Source organism: Accipiter gentilis, chromosome 1 (genome assembly GCF_929443795.1).
Source record: "Accipiter gentilis chromosome 1, bAccGen1.1, whole genome shotgun sequence".
NCBI classification, from domain to species: domain Eukaryota; kingdom Metazoa; phylum Chordata; class Aves; order Accipitriformes; family Accipitridae; genus Astur; species Astur gentilis.
The window spans coordinates 16695027-16707832 of NC_064880.1; the positions used below are offsets into that span (position 1 = coordinate 16695027).

The following is a 12806-nucleotide window of genomic DNA, read 5'->3' on the forward strand; positions in this document are numbered from 1 at the left end:
AGGTTTTCAAGAATACAGTTGGTTTTCTGCACTGTAGCCAGCATTCCCAGGAGAGACAAAACTCTTGACAGTTTAGCTAACAACAGTGCAGAAGCACCAGGTCTAAATAATAGAAATTTATAAAAATAAATAAGACCTTCAAAAATAAAAAAAAAGTCTCAGATTAGAACTTCAGATAATGCCTACCTATGGCATCAAAGTAAAATGTAAAGTTACTTCTAGACTGACTGGTTTGCCAATAACCTGAGCTGGCTTGGGCCACAGATTTGACTTGCATTTTAATAGGTCTGAACATTACATTAGTAGAACGATAGTAGGTGTTTTCCGTTTCCTCAATTTTCACTTGATGTGGAAGCTATTAAAGCTTGAAAGTTTCTGTGTAAACAATTCTCATTATCCACTGTATTTTCTGCACTGCTGTTCTAGACTTTCATGATTAGGAACTTCAATTAATTTTTTTTCTTCCACTAAGCATTCAAAAATATCTACAGTACACGTTGGTATCTTGGGTGCTATATAAGCTTAGTAATTATGAAAAGTAAAATCTTGGCCCCACTGAAATCAAAGGATTCAAGACTTTCACTCCCATTTTAACTGGTGGTGCATATAAAGGGGATTCCATGCATTCAACAGCCCATATTCCAAATCCTGAAGATAAAATGTGGGGGGCACTCAAAACACAAATTTGTACATGTTCACATTTACATTAGATAGTATTATGAAATAGCCTGAACTTCAGTATTCAATTCTGCAAGTACATATTTACTATGCAGTTCATAAACATGATTAAGAGTAGGTTAGAAGTTAGAAATAAAGATTGATTTTGTTAATAATTACTGAATAACTTTTCTTTGATTTTTCTCTAAAATTCCCAACATATATTATCTTTACAGAAACTAGACAATTTGGTCTTTGGCCAAAAAGTAAATTGTTCTCTCTGGGCATTGCCTATTAATGCGCTAGGTGCTAGCTCTGTTGTGGGGTTTTTGGTGTTCTTTTGGAAACCATACCTTAATCCCAACATATCTAGATGGAATAACGGGATGTTCCAGTGTGGGGAGGGTTGACTCATTATACTCTTTTCCAATCATTACTTTTGTGGCCACATCGATGAAGTCCACACCCAGAGTCTTTGATACAAAAGGGAAGGAGCGTGAAGCCCGCAAGTTGCACTCTATCACCTGATGGGATTAAAAAGGAGAAACACCAGGGTCAGGCACTGTGCAGTGAAGAAATAGATTGATTCATGTTTCTGGAAATCAGTCCTTACTCCTCTTGGAAGAGATGGTCTTCAGATTGCCAAATAAGAGACACAGAAATTGTGTTCAATATTACAAAGAGCAATGAGGGATGGGTAGGGCCCAGCCTGAGATACAAGGAACCTGATGTTCTGCAACTCAGTTTCATCTCTATTGTCTGAAAATTAGAACTGAGTGTAATCCAGAGTTCACTTCAGAAAACTCGTTGTACTATACCCTAAATGTGCAAGAGGCATGGAAGCTTATGCACAGGCACTAGGTACAATCTTTAGAAGCCCACCTTGTTCTTTTTCCATGGTAATGACACTTCATGAATGACTGGGCTATCCTTACAGACTTTCCTCATCTACACGCAGAAGTCATTCAGTGACCCAAGCAAGAAACAAAGAAGTTCTGCATCTTGCTGAGAAACACAGCATGGAATTCATTAGCAAGGGAGGAGTTGCTCTAAGTGAGAATGAAGGGGGGCAAGAACAGGTAAGTTAAGACAGAATGGAATAGGGCGGTTTATCCAGAGGAAAGGCAAGCACAGCTGAAGGAAAGCAAGGAAGGAAAAACTCCATTCTGTCCCTTTCTGGAGTATCTGAATAACTACGTGTGAAACAGAAGAAAGGTGAAGAACACTAAGTACATTTTTCTCAACTAATAGCCCAAGCAGGATCTTTCACCAATAATGCATCTCTTCTATACCAGGTGAGGTTTTCTTTCCATTCACTGCTTCCTCAGTCATACTCTGCTCACATTCCTCTGACCTTCCTCCATTAGCAACAAAAAGCCAACTGTTCCCCATAAAGGGTCAAACATCTGCTGTACTTCTGTTACTGATAGCTACTAGGACCACACTATTTAGATAACCATCTTAATGGCTTATATTAAAGGCTTAAACACTTAAATTGTCTTGTTTTCTTTCCAATACCTTGGAAAGTTTATTTTAATGATCGAAACAGCTAAAGATGAGAGCAGATACTGGAGATCTAAAAGCAATGATAATCAGTTCATAGGATGAGGCGTTGGTCCCAGTCCTGTCCAATCACATTCAAAACTGATAATTTTGGGAAGGACAGCAGCCCACAGCAAAACAAAGCTAGTGCTGACACACAATGCAACCAGACTCACTTCACCCTCAATGAGAATGCAGGGGAGGATGTTCTCTCCCACATAGACAAGGATAGCTGCATGACCAAGGGTTGCTATAGGTGAGCCACACGTCATCAGACAAGGCAGGTTAGAAACTCACAGCTGCTACTGCCACAGAGTTTCCATGGCAGGGACCACTGGAACCATGCACCTAACTATCCAAAGCGGAGCTTGACTTCCTCCAATAGTCACAAGGGCTCTTACCAGCACATCATTGCCTCGTACCAAGAACTGAATGTTGAATGGACCAGAGATAGCAAAGGCATTTGCAATCTTTTTTGTAGCAGCTTTTACCTATAAAAATAAATAAATAAAGTTTAAATGTGTGTATACATAATAAATAAATAAATCCCACAAAATGGACAGCATCAGGGCAATAAATCATCTAATGTGTGGATTCCTTTAAATGTTGCATCTATCTCTCTGCTCTAGCATATTTTTTTTCTCTGTACCCTCATTTTGGCAATAGCATTATCTTTCAGAAGCAAACATGCTTAATTTGCCTGGTAACCTAGAGCACAAAGTCCCCTTTGAGGGCAGAAGTAAAAATCAGCTTTGTGTGTATGTGAGAAAGCAGGGGAAAGGAGGAGAAAGAGAGAGAACAAAAACTTGTGCTGCCTGTAGCAATTCCTACACTGCACACTGGCGCCTTTGTACCATTCTTGGTGAAATAATGAACAATGATGTTTTGTCATTTGAGTTTAACTACTCAGTTTTACAAGTGTCCCCAAAGTCTTTCACCAACATGTCTGTCCCATCACAGATCAGTGGGAGGCATCTCAGCAGATATACTCTGGAACAAACTGGGAGAAAACACTGTGGTCTTATTTTCTAGGTTTGTCAAGAAATCAGGTGCCATTTTAGTACAAGCATTTGAATAGCTTTGCTCCAGGAGATGACTATTTTCAGAAACAAGGGCTTGGACATTCTTGTAAACTTGAGTTGGAGCACAGATCACTGCATTACAGCTCTTGCTAGCTTCCAAGCAAACCCTTAACAGGATGGCATCACAGGGGACAGCACATTTCATTTAGAAAATGCATTTTGACAACTAACTCTTTATCACTAGGTTTATTCTTGAAAGGGGGAAAAGGCACAATTAGGTGAGGTTCATTCATCCTGATATCCCTTCTGGAAAAGCAGGCAGCTAGAAAGTCATACACCTGATCTAATCATTTAAGAATTGCAGGAGAAAAGGAAGTGGAAAGTGAACCATGGCATACATAAGAATTAGACAATCCTCTACTGGTATGGAAGCTGGTTCTAAACCAATGAAACAAAAAAATTCAATGGGTCTGAAAGTGTGTACATCTACTGCTTAAATTAATAGGATACAGTTCAGATGATCCTATGTACAGTATAGCCAGTCACAGGGGGCACAAGGACATCCTACACTTGCACATGTCATAGTGGCCTTTAAAAAAAACACTGGTGATTTGATTTCTTCACTGGTGTTTGAGTTCTCCCAAGCAAAGGGGGAAAGCAGATTCAAACTTTTATTTTATTTTCCCTTTTCAGTGCTAGTGCAACACATACCTTCTCCAAGGCTCCCTGGCTAATAGTCTGTGTGGGTAACATGAGGGTAGCATCTCCAGAGTGAACGCCTGCATCCTCCACGTGCTCTGAAATAGCATGTGAAATAACCTGCATACAGTAACAAGAAAGCAGTTTGTCACCTCACCCTCTCTCATGAACTGTTCCATCTCCAGTCCAGCACAGTCTCCTGAACAGAGCTGTACCCAGAAGAGGATACAGACAGAGGGGAAAAATGAAAAAAAAGGGGGGAATTTCCCAGTATTTGGGAGAGTATAGGCCTGAAGCAGACACAAGGCATATGAACAAGGGGATTATGTTAGTGTCTTTCATACTGTGGTTAAGCAAACTGTGAACATGATAAAACCTACCACAGTCTGGAGATCCTAAGACTTACTTCCTCTCTCTAACACACATTGACCCAGAAGGTAAAAGCTAATTGGGCTTTAAACCAGCTCTCTAAGTTCTGTTTGCCATGAACACAAAATAGTTGTCATTCCCCACTAGAAAAAAGTATGGACTAACATCATTTATATATTCCCACCCCCCACCCCACCCCCCCGCACTCTTTTCCCATGTTTTAATCATGGAGAAAAGCAAGCAGAGGAAATTCAGGCCTAAGGATTTGTCGTGGTTTAACCCCAGCCAGCAACTTAGCACCACGCAGCCGCTCACTCGCTCCCCTCCCACCCAGTGGGATGGGGGAGAAAATCGGGAAAAAGAAGTAAAACTCATGGGTTGAGATAAGAACGGTTTAATAGAACAGAAAAGAAGAAACTAATAATGATAATGATAACACTAATAAAATGACAACAGCAATAATAAAAGGATTGGAATGTACAAATCATGCGCAGTGCAATTGCTCACCACCCGCCGATCAACACCCAGCTAGTCCCCGAGCGGCCCTCCCCCATCCCTACTCCTCCTATATACACTAGATGTGGTGTCACATGGTATGGAATACAGCGTTGGCCAGTTTGGGTCAGGTGCCCTGGCTGTGTCCTGTCCCAACTTCTTGTGCCCCTCCAGCTTTCTCGCTGGCTGGGCATGAGAAACTGAAAAATCCTTGACTTCAGTCTAAACAGTACTTAGTAACAAGTGAAAACTTCAGTGTGTTATCAACATTCTTCGCATACTGAACTCAAAATATAGCACTGTACCAGCTACTAGGAAGACAATTAACTCTATCCCAGCTGAAACCAGGACAGATTTAAACTGAATTAATTGCATCAAGGCACACTACTTCAATACCAAAAAAGTGATCTTGCCTGCTGTTTAAAAATGAATACTAAACCCAGAATATTCCTGTTAAATGAGAAGTTTGTGATTTTTTTTTGTGAGAACTGCCTTTGATTAGTAATGAAATGCAAGGTGACATTGTAATAATAAAACAACTGTGGTAATATCATAACACATACTGATACAATTCTGATGGAAGTAATTTGTGAAGCCAGTGATTTGCGAATTCAGTAAAAATTATATTCTAAAGGATTCATTCACACAGTTAAGCAATGCTTAAAAAAATAACTATTTAGATGTATACAATAAGGTAGGTTGAGCTTTTCAAGCACAATGTTTTTGAACCTAAGATGAATTCATCTTTTCTTGTTTCTCTACTCTTCTCAGCATGAATCCATGGCTGTATAGTAAATCATTCAAACCACACATTTTTGCAAATCTCTGATCCTGAAAAACAAGTTTAATATTAAAGAAAAGCAAAGTTCTTACTCTTCCTGCCCTGGCTACAGCATCCATTTCCACCTCACGGGCATCTTCAATAAATTTAGTGAGTACCACAGGGTGATCCTGTCGTCAAGATAAGAGAAGAAAGTTTTTACTTGAGAGTATTTGGACACCATCCAAGCGGTCCGCTATTCATCACTAGAAAACCTCTGGAAGCAGAATCTCACAAGACCAATCTACTAATATCCTCATTTCCACAATAAGTGAACTTTGCAAAGAAATAATGGAGGGAAACGTGGTGTGATTTCCCCAAAGCCACTGATGCATTAGTTTGCAACCTCCATAACATCATCATGACAGGGAAATTTGAGGCAAAATCACAAAGAGCTTTTAAGGGAGATCATGGCAAAAAAAGAAGATAGTGGGACATGCACATGGATCCAGTGACCTCTGATCCTGTGTCCCAAAGATGATCCTTACCTCCAAGATCTTCAATTCTCCCTCCCTCTGAGCCTCCCAGCCACCTCACTGGACATACTGCTTCACAAAGTAATTGATTCTTGGCATACTTAATGACTTTGTATAGTGGCTGTTCGCTGTTTTAAAGAGTCATATATTTTAGGCAAGTGATCCATTCCTTTCTCATTTCTCTGCTTGGTTTCCTAAGTCTCCCAGGGAGAAGTTGCCACTAATTATAGCTCACCAAGAACGAGCTGACCTTGACTCAATACACTCCCTGGTATACACTGTTTTCCTTCCTCTTCTTCCTGCCTATCTCTGGGATGCTAGCAACATGCTTCCCACTCTCCTCTAGTGTTTTCTCCTTCCAGCCACCTGCTCCAACAGACAGTTAAAAATCTAATCCGCATTCTTTCCAGCCAGCTTTATGTCTCAACATTTTACCTGTCCCATCCACTATTAACTGCCTGTTATTTATTAGAGAATAAAACGGAATAAATGACAGTCTGTGCATGCTCAAAAGGCTCCTCTTGAAAAAATATAAAGCAACTCCAAAAGTTACAAGACACAATTCCTTACATTTATCAGTGCAAGGGTAAATTCACAGGCAAGGACAATGCTGCAGCCTACACTGTTTCATAAATTTAGTGGCTTGTGTCCTGTAACTTTCTGTCTTGCTGCAGTTTTTCACCAGAAGGTTTTATACGTGCATACAACCTTGTTTACTCCAATCTGTCTCAACTCGCACAAGAAGTTTTGAACATTATTGACAACATAAATGCCATAATGACACAACACCATAACAGCAAAGTAGCTAAAACAACAGAACAACACTGGTTGGGATGCTCTGTTGGATGGAGCAGAACTAGCCAAGGCTTTGTAACCAGAAAATTGAAGCCTATGTCCCACAAAGACGCTCATGTTCAATTGTATGCTCACAACTAATATTGCTAGCTTCTGTGGAACCACTCACAGGCCACAAAGGCTTGACAAGACTAAAAAAACCTCCCTAAGTTAGAAGCAGAATGCAGTGCTTTTGATCTAGTTTGCTTTTTGCTAGTTTAGCTTCAACTATACTACAGCTTCTGTCAATATAAAATACTGGATGAAAAAAGTAGTCTTCCCTTAGCAGTCTGACTACGCTAGCAAAAATTTAGCACATAAATCTAGCTTAAGTCTCTGCAGGATCAGGGTCAAAGCACCCAAAGACTCATGGTGTGCAACTGGTCATGTTTGCAGCAAGCGTCAGTGCCTTGTTTGTGTAGCAGAACTGGACATCATAAGGATCCCATGGGAACATCCACTCTTTCCCCTAGGAATACATCACGTATTGCCAGGACTCCACAGCTTCAACTCCCAGCAGTGCCTCCTGTACCAGGGATGAGACCTCTCAGCAATGAAGAACAACATTGTCTAATTCAAGTCAATCAAGCTGTGACAAGCTAAGCTGACCAAGTGTCACTTTCCTGAGCTTCGGCCTCCTATAAGGTATCCATTGCCATCATAAAGCCATCCAGTGGCATGAGAAAGTGCTCTGTCCCACTGAACATGGCTTAAGACTGCTGCCCAGTCTGCTTCTGTGAGTGTGTGGGGAAGCACAAAGCAGAGTACTTAAGATGAAGTAGAGAGAGAAGCTAGGTGTTTTGAGAGGCTGAGCACTGCTAAGAATCTGGTTTCTACCACAGGTTGACCCTGAGAATTAGTTATATAATTCCTTCTGATAGAAGTAACAGTGGTACTCTCCCACTTCCAAAAAATCCCTTTAAAGTTGTTCAAAGATGATAATAAGTGATCTGTTTGCCTCCTTCAGGATATTATTACTTTGCAAGGTATCTCCTTTTCATTCCATATTTTCTTGCTGACACTAAACTTCCATCACTTGCCTCATACACTTATAGTTCTGTTCTTGTTCAAGCTTTAACCACCTAAGAAATCCCCTGAGTAAGCAGCAATATGTCTGGCTTCCATAGCCAGTTGTGTTTTCAGAGAGTTCCTCTTTGACTTACTTATGTTAAATTCCCAGATTCCTGTGACAGTAGTGTTTATGGTGCTGTTCACTACTGTTCTGAACAGTGACCATTCAAAAAAAAAAAAGGGGGGTGGGGGGAACCCTCAGAAGAAAACAGACCAAAATGTGAGGCCAAACTCGGAGACTGTTGAAGGGTCAGACTTTGAATTCTGTATGTTCTTCATTCAACCTCACTTGTATAACTTTCTCCTCCTCCCATTTTCTCATCTCTGTAAACATCCCTTGTACAATAACACTGATAGAAGGTATAGAAAAAATTCAGGCTTTGAGTTGTTTATGATGTTCTGAAGCATTCATGTCTTTGGGAAATTGCTTCAGATTTTCCTTTTCTAAATTTCAACGTACTAGACAAAATCTCTCCCTTTGCTAGAAAAAGACACTTTAAAAAATCCCCAAATTAGCTTTTGAAAAATATTTAAAATGGAACCAGAACTTTCATCTTCTGCACTATATACTCTGCAGATCAATAATTCCACTGGATTAACAGTAAGCAGGCAGCAGTCCTACTTTTACATCAGAGGAAAATGGTACATGGTTTGGAGAGTTAAATGTCACAGCAAAATCTTGCAAATGTTCCTGCATTTAAAAGGGTGGGAAAAAAAAAAAATTAAAAAAAAAGGTCACTGGTGAGACAGAAGATGCCAGGATGAAGTTTTAAGTTGTTCAAAGCAGCCAGGCCAAACAGTTCAGAAATTGAGGGAAAGATGCTATCAGTTCTATGCTGGTTGGCATAACCTCCTACTAGCAAGCTTGGATGGAGTAGGAAGGGTCCCAGTCCACTAGCCTACATCTATTTATGTAATTAACTGCTCAGAAATGGATGCCTGGGTACAACAGCTAACTGCCATCCCCACTCATTGCAGGCATCCCAATGGTATCAGTAAGGACGCTCGCACAGGCTCCCATGGTCTGCCTGTTAGGGAACAAACTGAGGAGTCAAACTCTAATTTCACTGGCTCCTCCCCAAACAAGGAAAAGAGGAAGACACAGTACAGAAACAGAGAGATGGAAAACATAGTAGAAGTGAAACAAATACAGCAAACACAAAAAGAAAAAGCAATATCAGCACAAAGACTGGTACCTGAGACACTCTGGTAGCTTCTGCTAAGAACTTCTTCATTTCCTCTTCAGTGAACACTACGTTCATTGCAGATCCACTGTGAGAATGGCAAAGAAAAGAAAACAGGTCAGGTTCCCTTGTGACTGCAAGGGAGATATCAGAATGTTAGACACCACAGCACAGGGTTGCCAACTACCTTTGTATGACAGACTAGCCAAGCAAGCTGCTGACTCAAGCCACTTTCTTCACTCTTGACTGAAAGAAAGGCAGAGCTTGTACCTAATGAACCTCCATTATACTTCCCAGAGAAAATAGGTGACCTCCAGAACCATAACGAAGAATCAAATAAAGAAATGCAGTTGTGTAGCCTTAGCACTGCTGCCAAATCCCCTTTCTGACCCAAGCCTTTAAAGCTTCCCCTAAGCCGGAGAAGATGGCTAGTCAGTCAGACAGCCCCACTAAGGACCCAGACTTTCACCCTATGTGCAGGTTAGCTGTGAGGTCAGGATGAAACAGGTGCTTAGCTCACTTTATCCCAATTTCTCATCAGTGACAGATGAAGCGAGGAATGCACAGGCCACTGGTGATGGTTGCTACAGTGTAAATGCAGATGCAAAGGGGCTGTTCTTTGCTGGCCATTTCACTGTGCCTCTCCCCTAATGTCTTAGTCCTTAAGGGAGAGGCACAGCAGATACAGACACCATATCTGAAACCTACTTTGAAATGTAGCTGTCAGTAATATCAGAGAGGGGGATCTGGGAGAACATGAGTCAAGAGTCAGTGATTTGGGTCCCTTTTAAAGACCAGAATCTTTTTAAAACAGATGTTACATTGGTTATTTCTACCATTGATGCTCAGCTTCCCCTTTGCTTTGGTGGGCAAGCCCACAGAGGCTGTGGGGAAAAGTGGAAGAAGGATCTATCCCACGAAGTCAGTCACTTTAGCCTGAGATAAATAGACACAAGTACTTAGGTGATTATACTTACCAGACTACCTCTTCAGCTGATGTAAATCAATAGAGTTCAATTAAATCCTTGGACCTATGTCAGTAGCACCACTGAGGATGTGAGCTGGTGAACACAGTACATAACTGGTGGGAAAATGCATTTAGTTTTCCAAGGCAATTGGCAAATATTAAAGGCCGTATCTGTTCAAAGGATGAAGAAGTCTAGCTGTGGACCTGCTGGTGTTCTGCAAATAGAGGCCAGACAGTGTGCTGTGCTAGGGCTTTTCACTTTCTATTTCCTCAAGCTTTACATCTCCAGTTTCATCTTTCTCCCTGAAGTTCCCCTAACCTGCACAAACACCCTTTGGCAAATACTTACATGTAAAGGGCCTATTCTGAATTTAATATGGATAGAAACAACAGGCTAAAAGAAGCATTCCCTAAAAATCTGGAGAATTACATCAGGAGTAGTTTCTAACTCATCCTCCTGATCTGAGTGCTGGTTTTGAGCTTTGCTTCACAACCCTGCTGCAAGCTTCAGAAATTGGATAGAAAAGTCACATTCAGCAGTCTCTTCTAAAGAATATTTCCTTGAGGCATGAACATACAAGAAATGCTTCTTTTCTTCTTTTTAAATAAAAAGTTTGGGTTTTTTTTCTCCCCTGGACATGAATATTGCGCCTCTTCATTTTGATGCGCCTCTTTCATATGAAAAGGATCCTGTCTCCAATTTATTTTCACTTGTAAACTGTGCCCAGCAAACTGCCTCTCTGTACCTAGTCATCTAGCTATGAAGAAACTCCTTGCAGAAAAGAGTGATCATTCAGAACGTGTGAATTTGCTGTGTATATGTGCTGGTGTAACTTCTTCAAAAAGTCTAGCTGTTGGAAATGTGTGGCTTTGTACAATGTCTATTTAAAGAGAAGCAGCTGCCACAGTGTAGGGACATAAAACATGCCTGTAAGCAGAGAAGCTTGGCAAATAAGAAGCTGAATTCAAAAGATGCACTGTCATTTTCTGACAACAGATGCCAACTCCGATAAATGGCCTCAGCATGTTCCCTTCTGCTTTTCCTGGTGGCAAACAATCTTCTGGCCTAATTGTACAGGTAGTAGTCTCAGAAACCTTAAAGAATATCCCAGATGGTTCATGGGTTTGGCCTTGAGATATGAAAAAGGTAATGCAGCTAAACAGACATTCTTATGATTATGTTCTACCTTTGATCTCTGCCTAATGGACATAAGGGATCCATTGGCTTCCTTTATTGTTTTGAGCAGCTGTCCCACCTGTTAAGATGGACAGCTTTATGCCACATGCACCTATCATAGCCTTTTCCACACATCCCTTGAAACTACTCTCCCTTGTCTCAAAGAGGCTTTTGTAGTTCATACCCCCAACTTGTTGAGCTCTGATGGTTGAGCCTTACCTCAGAACATAGGAAGGCCTCAGCAAACATGGGTAACTCATGGAGCTTGCAAATTCAACTGCATCCCTCTAAAGAAAGGGAGGAAAAACATGCTGTGAACAAGAAAATATTTTAAAGTCATACCAAAAGTTCAACTGCATTTGCATTTTACTAGCCATTAAGACTGGGGAGTAGGGGAAAGTCAGGGACTACAGTCTGGGCTGAACGTAATACATGACTTCTTGGTTCCAGAGTTGTCATCTTCAGACCTTCCTTGTCTATAGAGCTTCACCAGGAAAAAAGAGCAGTGCCAACACATCTCTATTCCTTTGCAATCTCCACCTGCTAGAATAGTTTTCAAGGCCAGCAGGATAAATCAGAGTAGCCTGACAGCGGTGCTAACTTCTGCTGGGTATATACCCCATATTGTGTAAAGGTGATTTAAAGACACTTCCCTTCCAGTTTCCATCTCACTCCCAGTGATGCTATAGTATCACTTTACAGGGATCAAAAAGTTTTTCAACATCAGCAGTAAAAAAACTGTTAAATGTCTTTGGAATCTTGAAATGTATCAGTAAGTTGGTCCCCCCTGAGCCGGTGTAAATAACAACTCCCATTGGCTTCATCGTTTCCCAGATGCACATCCCAACTTACCAGTGTGCTGACTACCTTCCAGGGAGCCTGGGCCACATGCAGCTCATCCAGAACAGCTGAGAATATGGAGCGATCTTCTGCCTGGTCAATCTGCAAAGGATTTGTGCCAAGGATCTTCACTCCACTCTGGTGCAGTGGCATTGCCAAGTTATTCGGAATCTGCCCGCCCACAGAAATAATGCAACCACTGCATCCCTGTTGGCAGACAGAAAGGAGCACAGTCATGTCCAGAGTTAGCTTAACATTAAGAGCTATTATAACTAGGAATCCAATATTTAGATTACATCATTTTTCAGGTTGCTATGAGCAAAGGCAGATCATAATTGTCCTGATTCAGAGGCACCCAGGCTGTAAAGTGTGATTCAGAGCATGTAGCCTCTCTAAAACAGCAATATCCTCCTTGACATTACTCAAAAACCAGCAGTAAATTGAGATCAAATTCCCCAGGAAACCACAGAAATCTGCAGTGTTCACATGCCTTTTGACATCAAGCCAAAATTTTGTAACTTCTGCTAGAACCAGACTGTTACCTTGTTTTCATGCCATGTTTAGCTGCTTCTGCTTTCCCAGTGAGGATAAGCACTGAGCTGACCCACGCTCCCTTACTTTGCAGAGGAAGGGCGCTGTGCTAGGAAAATGTG

At 41.1% G+C, this 12806-nt stretch overlaps 1 protein-coding gene across 1 annotated transcript in view; it reads right to left on the minus strand.

Annotated features, from left to right (window-relative positions):
* The window catches only part of CPS1 (carbamoyl-phosphate synthase 1), a 98762-nt gene that overhangs the window by 14001 nt on the left and 71955 nt on the right, over positions 1–12806 (minus strand). The window contains exons 26-32 of the mRNA XM_049802686.1: positions 12166–12360; positions 11533–11600; positions 9182–9257; positions 5658–5735; positions 3933–4040; positions 2601–2690; positions 1011–1181 (exon numbers count right to left, since the gene is read on the minus strand). Coding sequence (XP_049658643.1) covers positions 1011–1181; positions 2601–2690; positions 3933–4040; positions 5658–5735; positions 9182–9257; positions 11533–11600; positions 12166–12360 — 786 coding nt within the window. The remainder of the gene's footprint in view (positions 1–1010; positions 1182–2600; positions 2691–3932; positions 4041–5657; positions 5736–9181; positions 9258–11532; positions 11601–12165; positions 12361–12806) is intronic.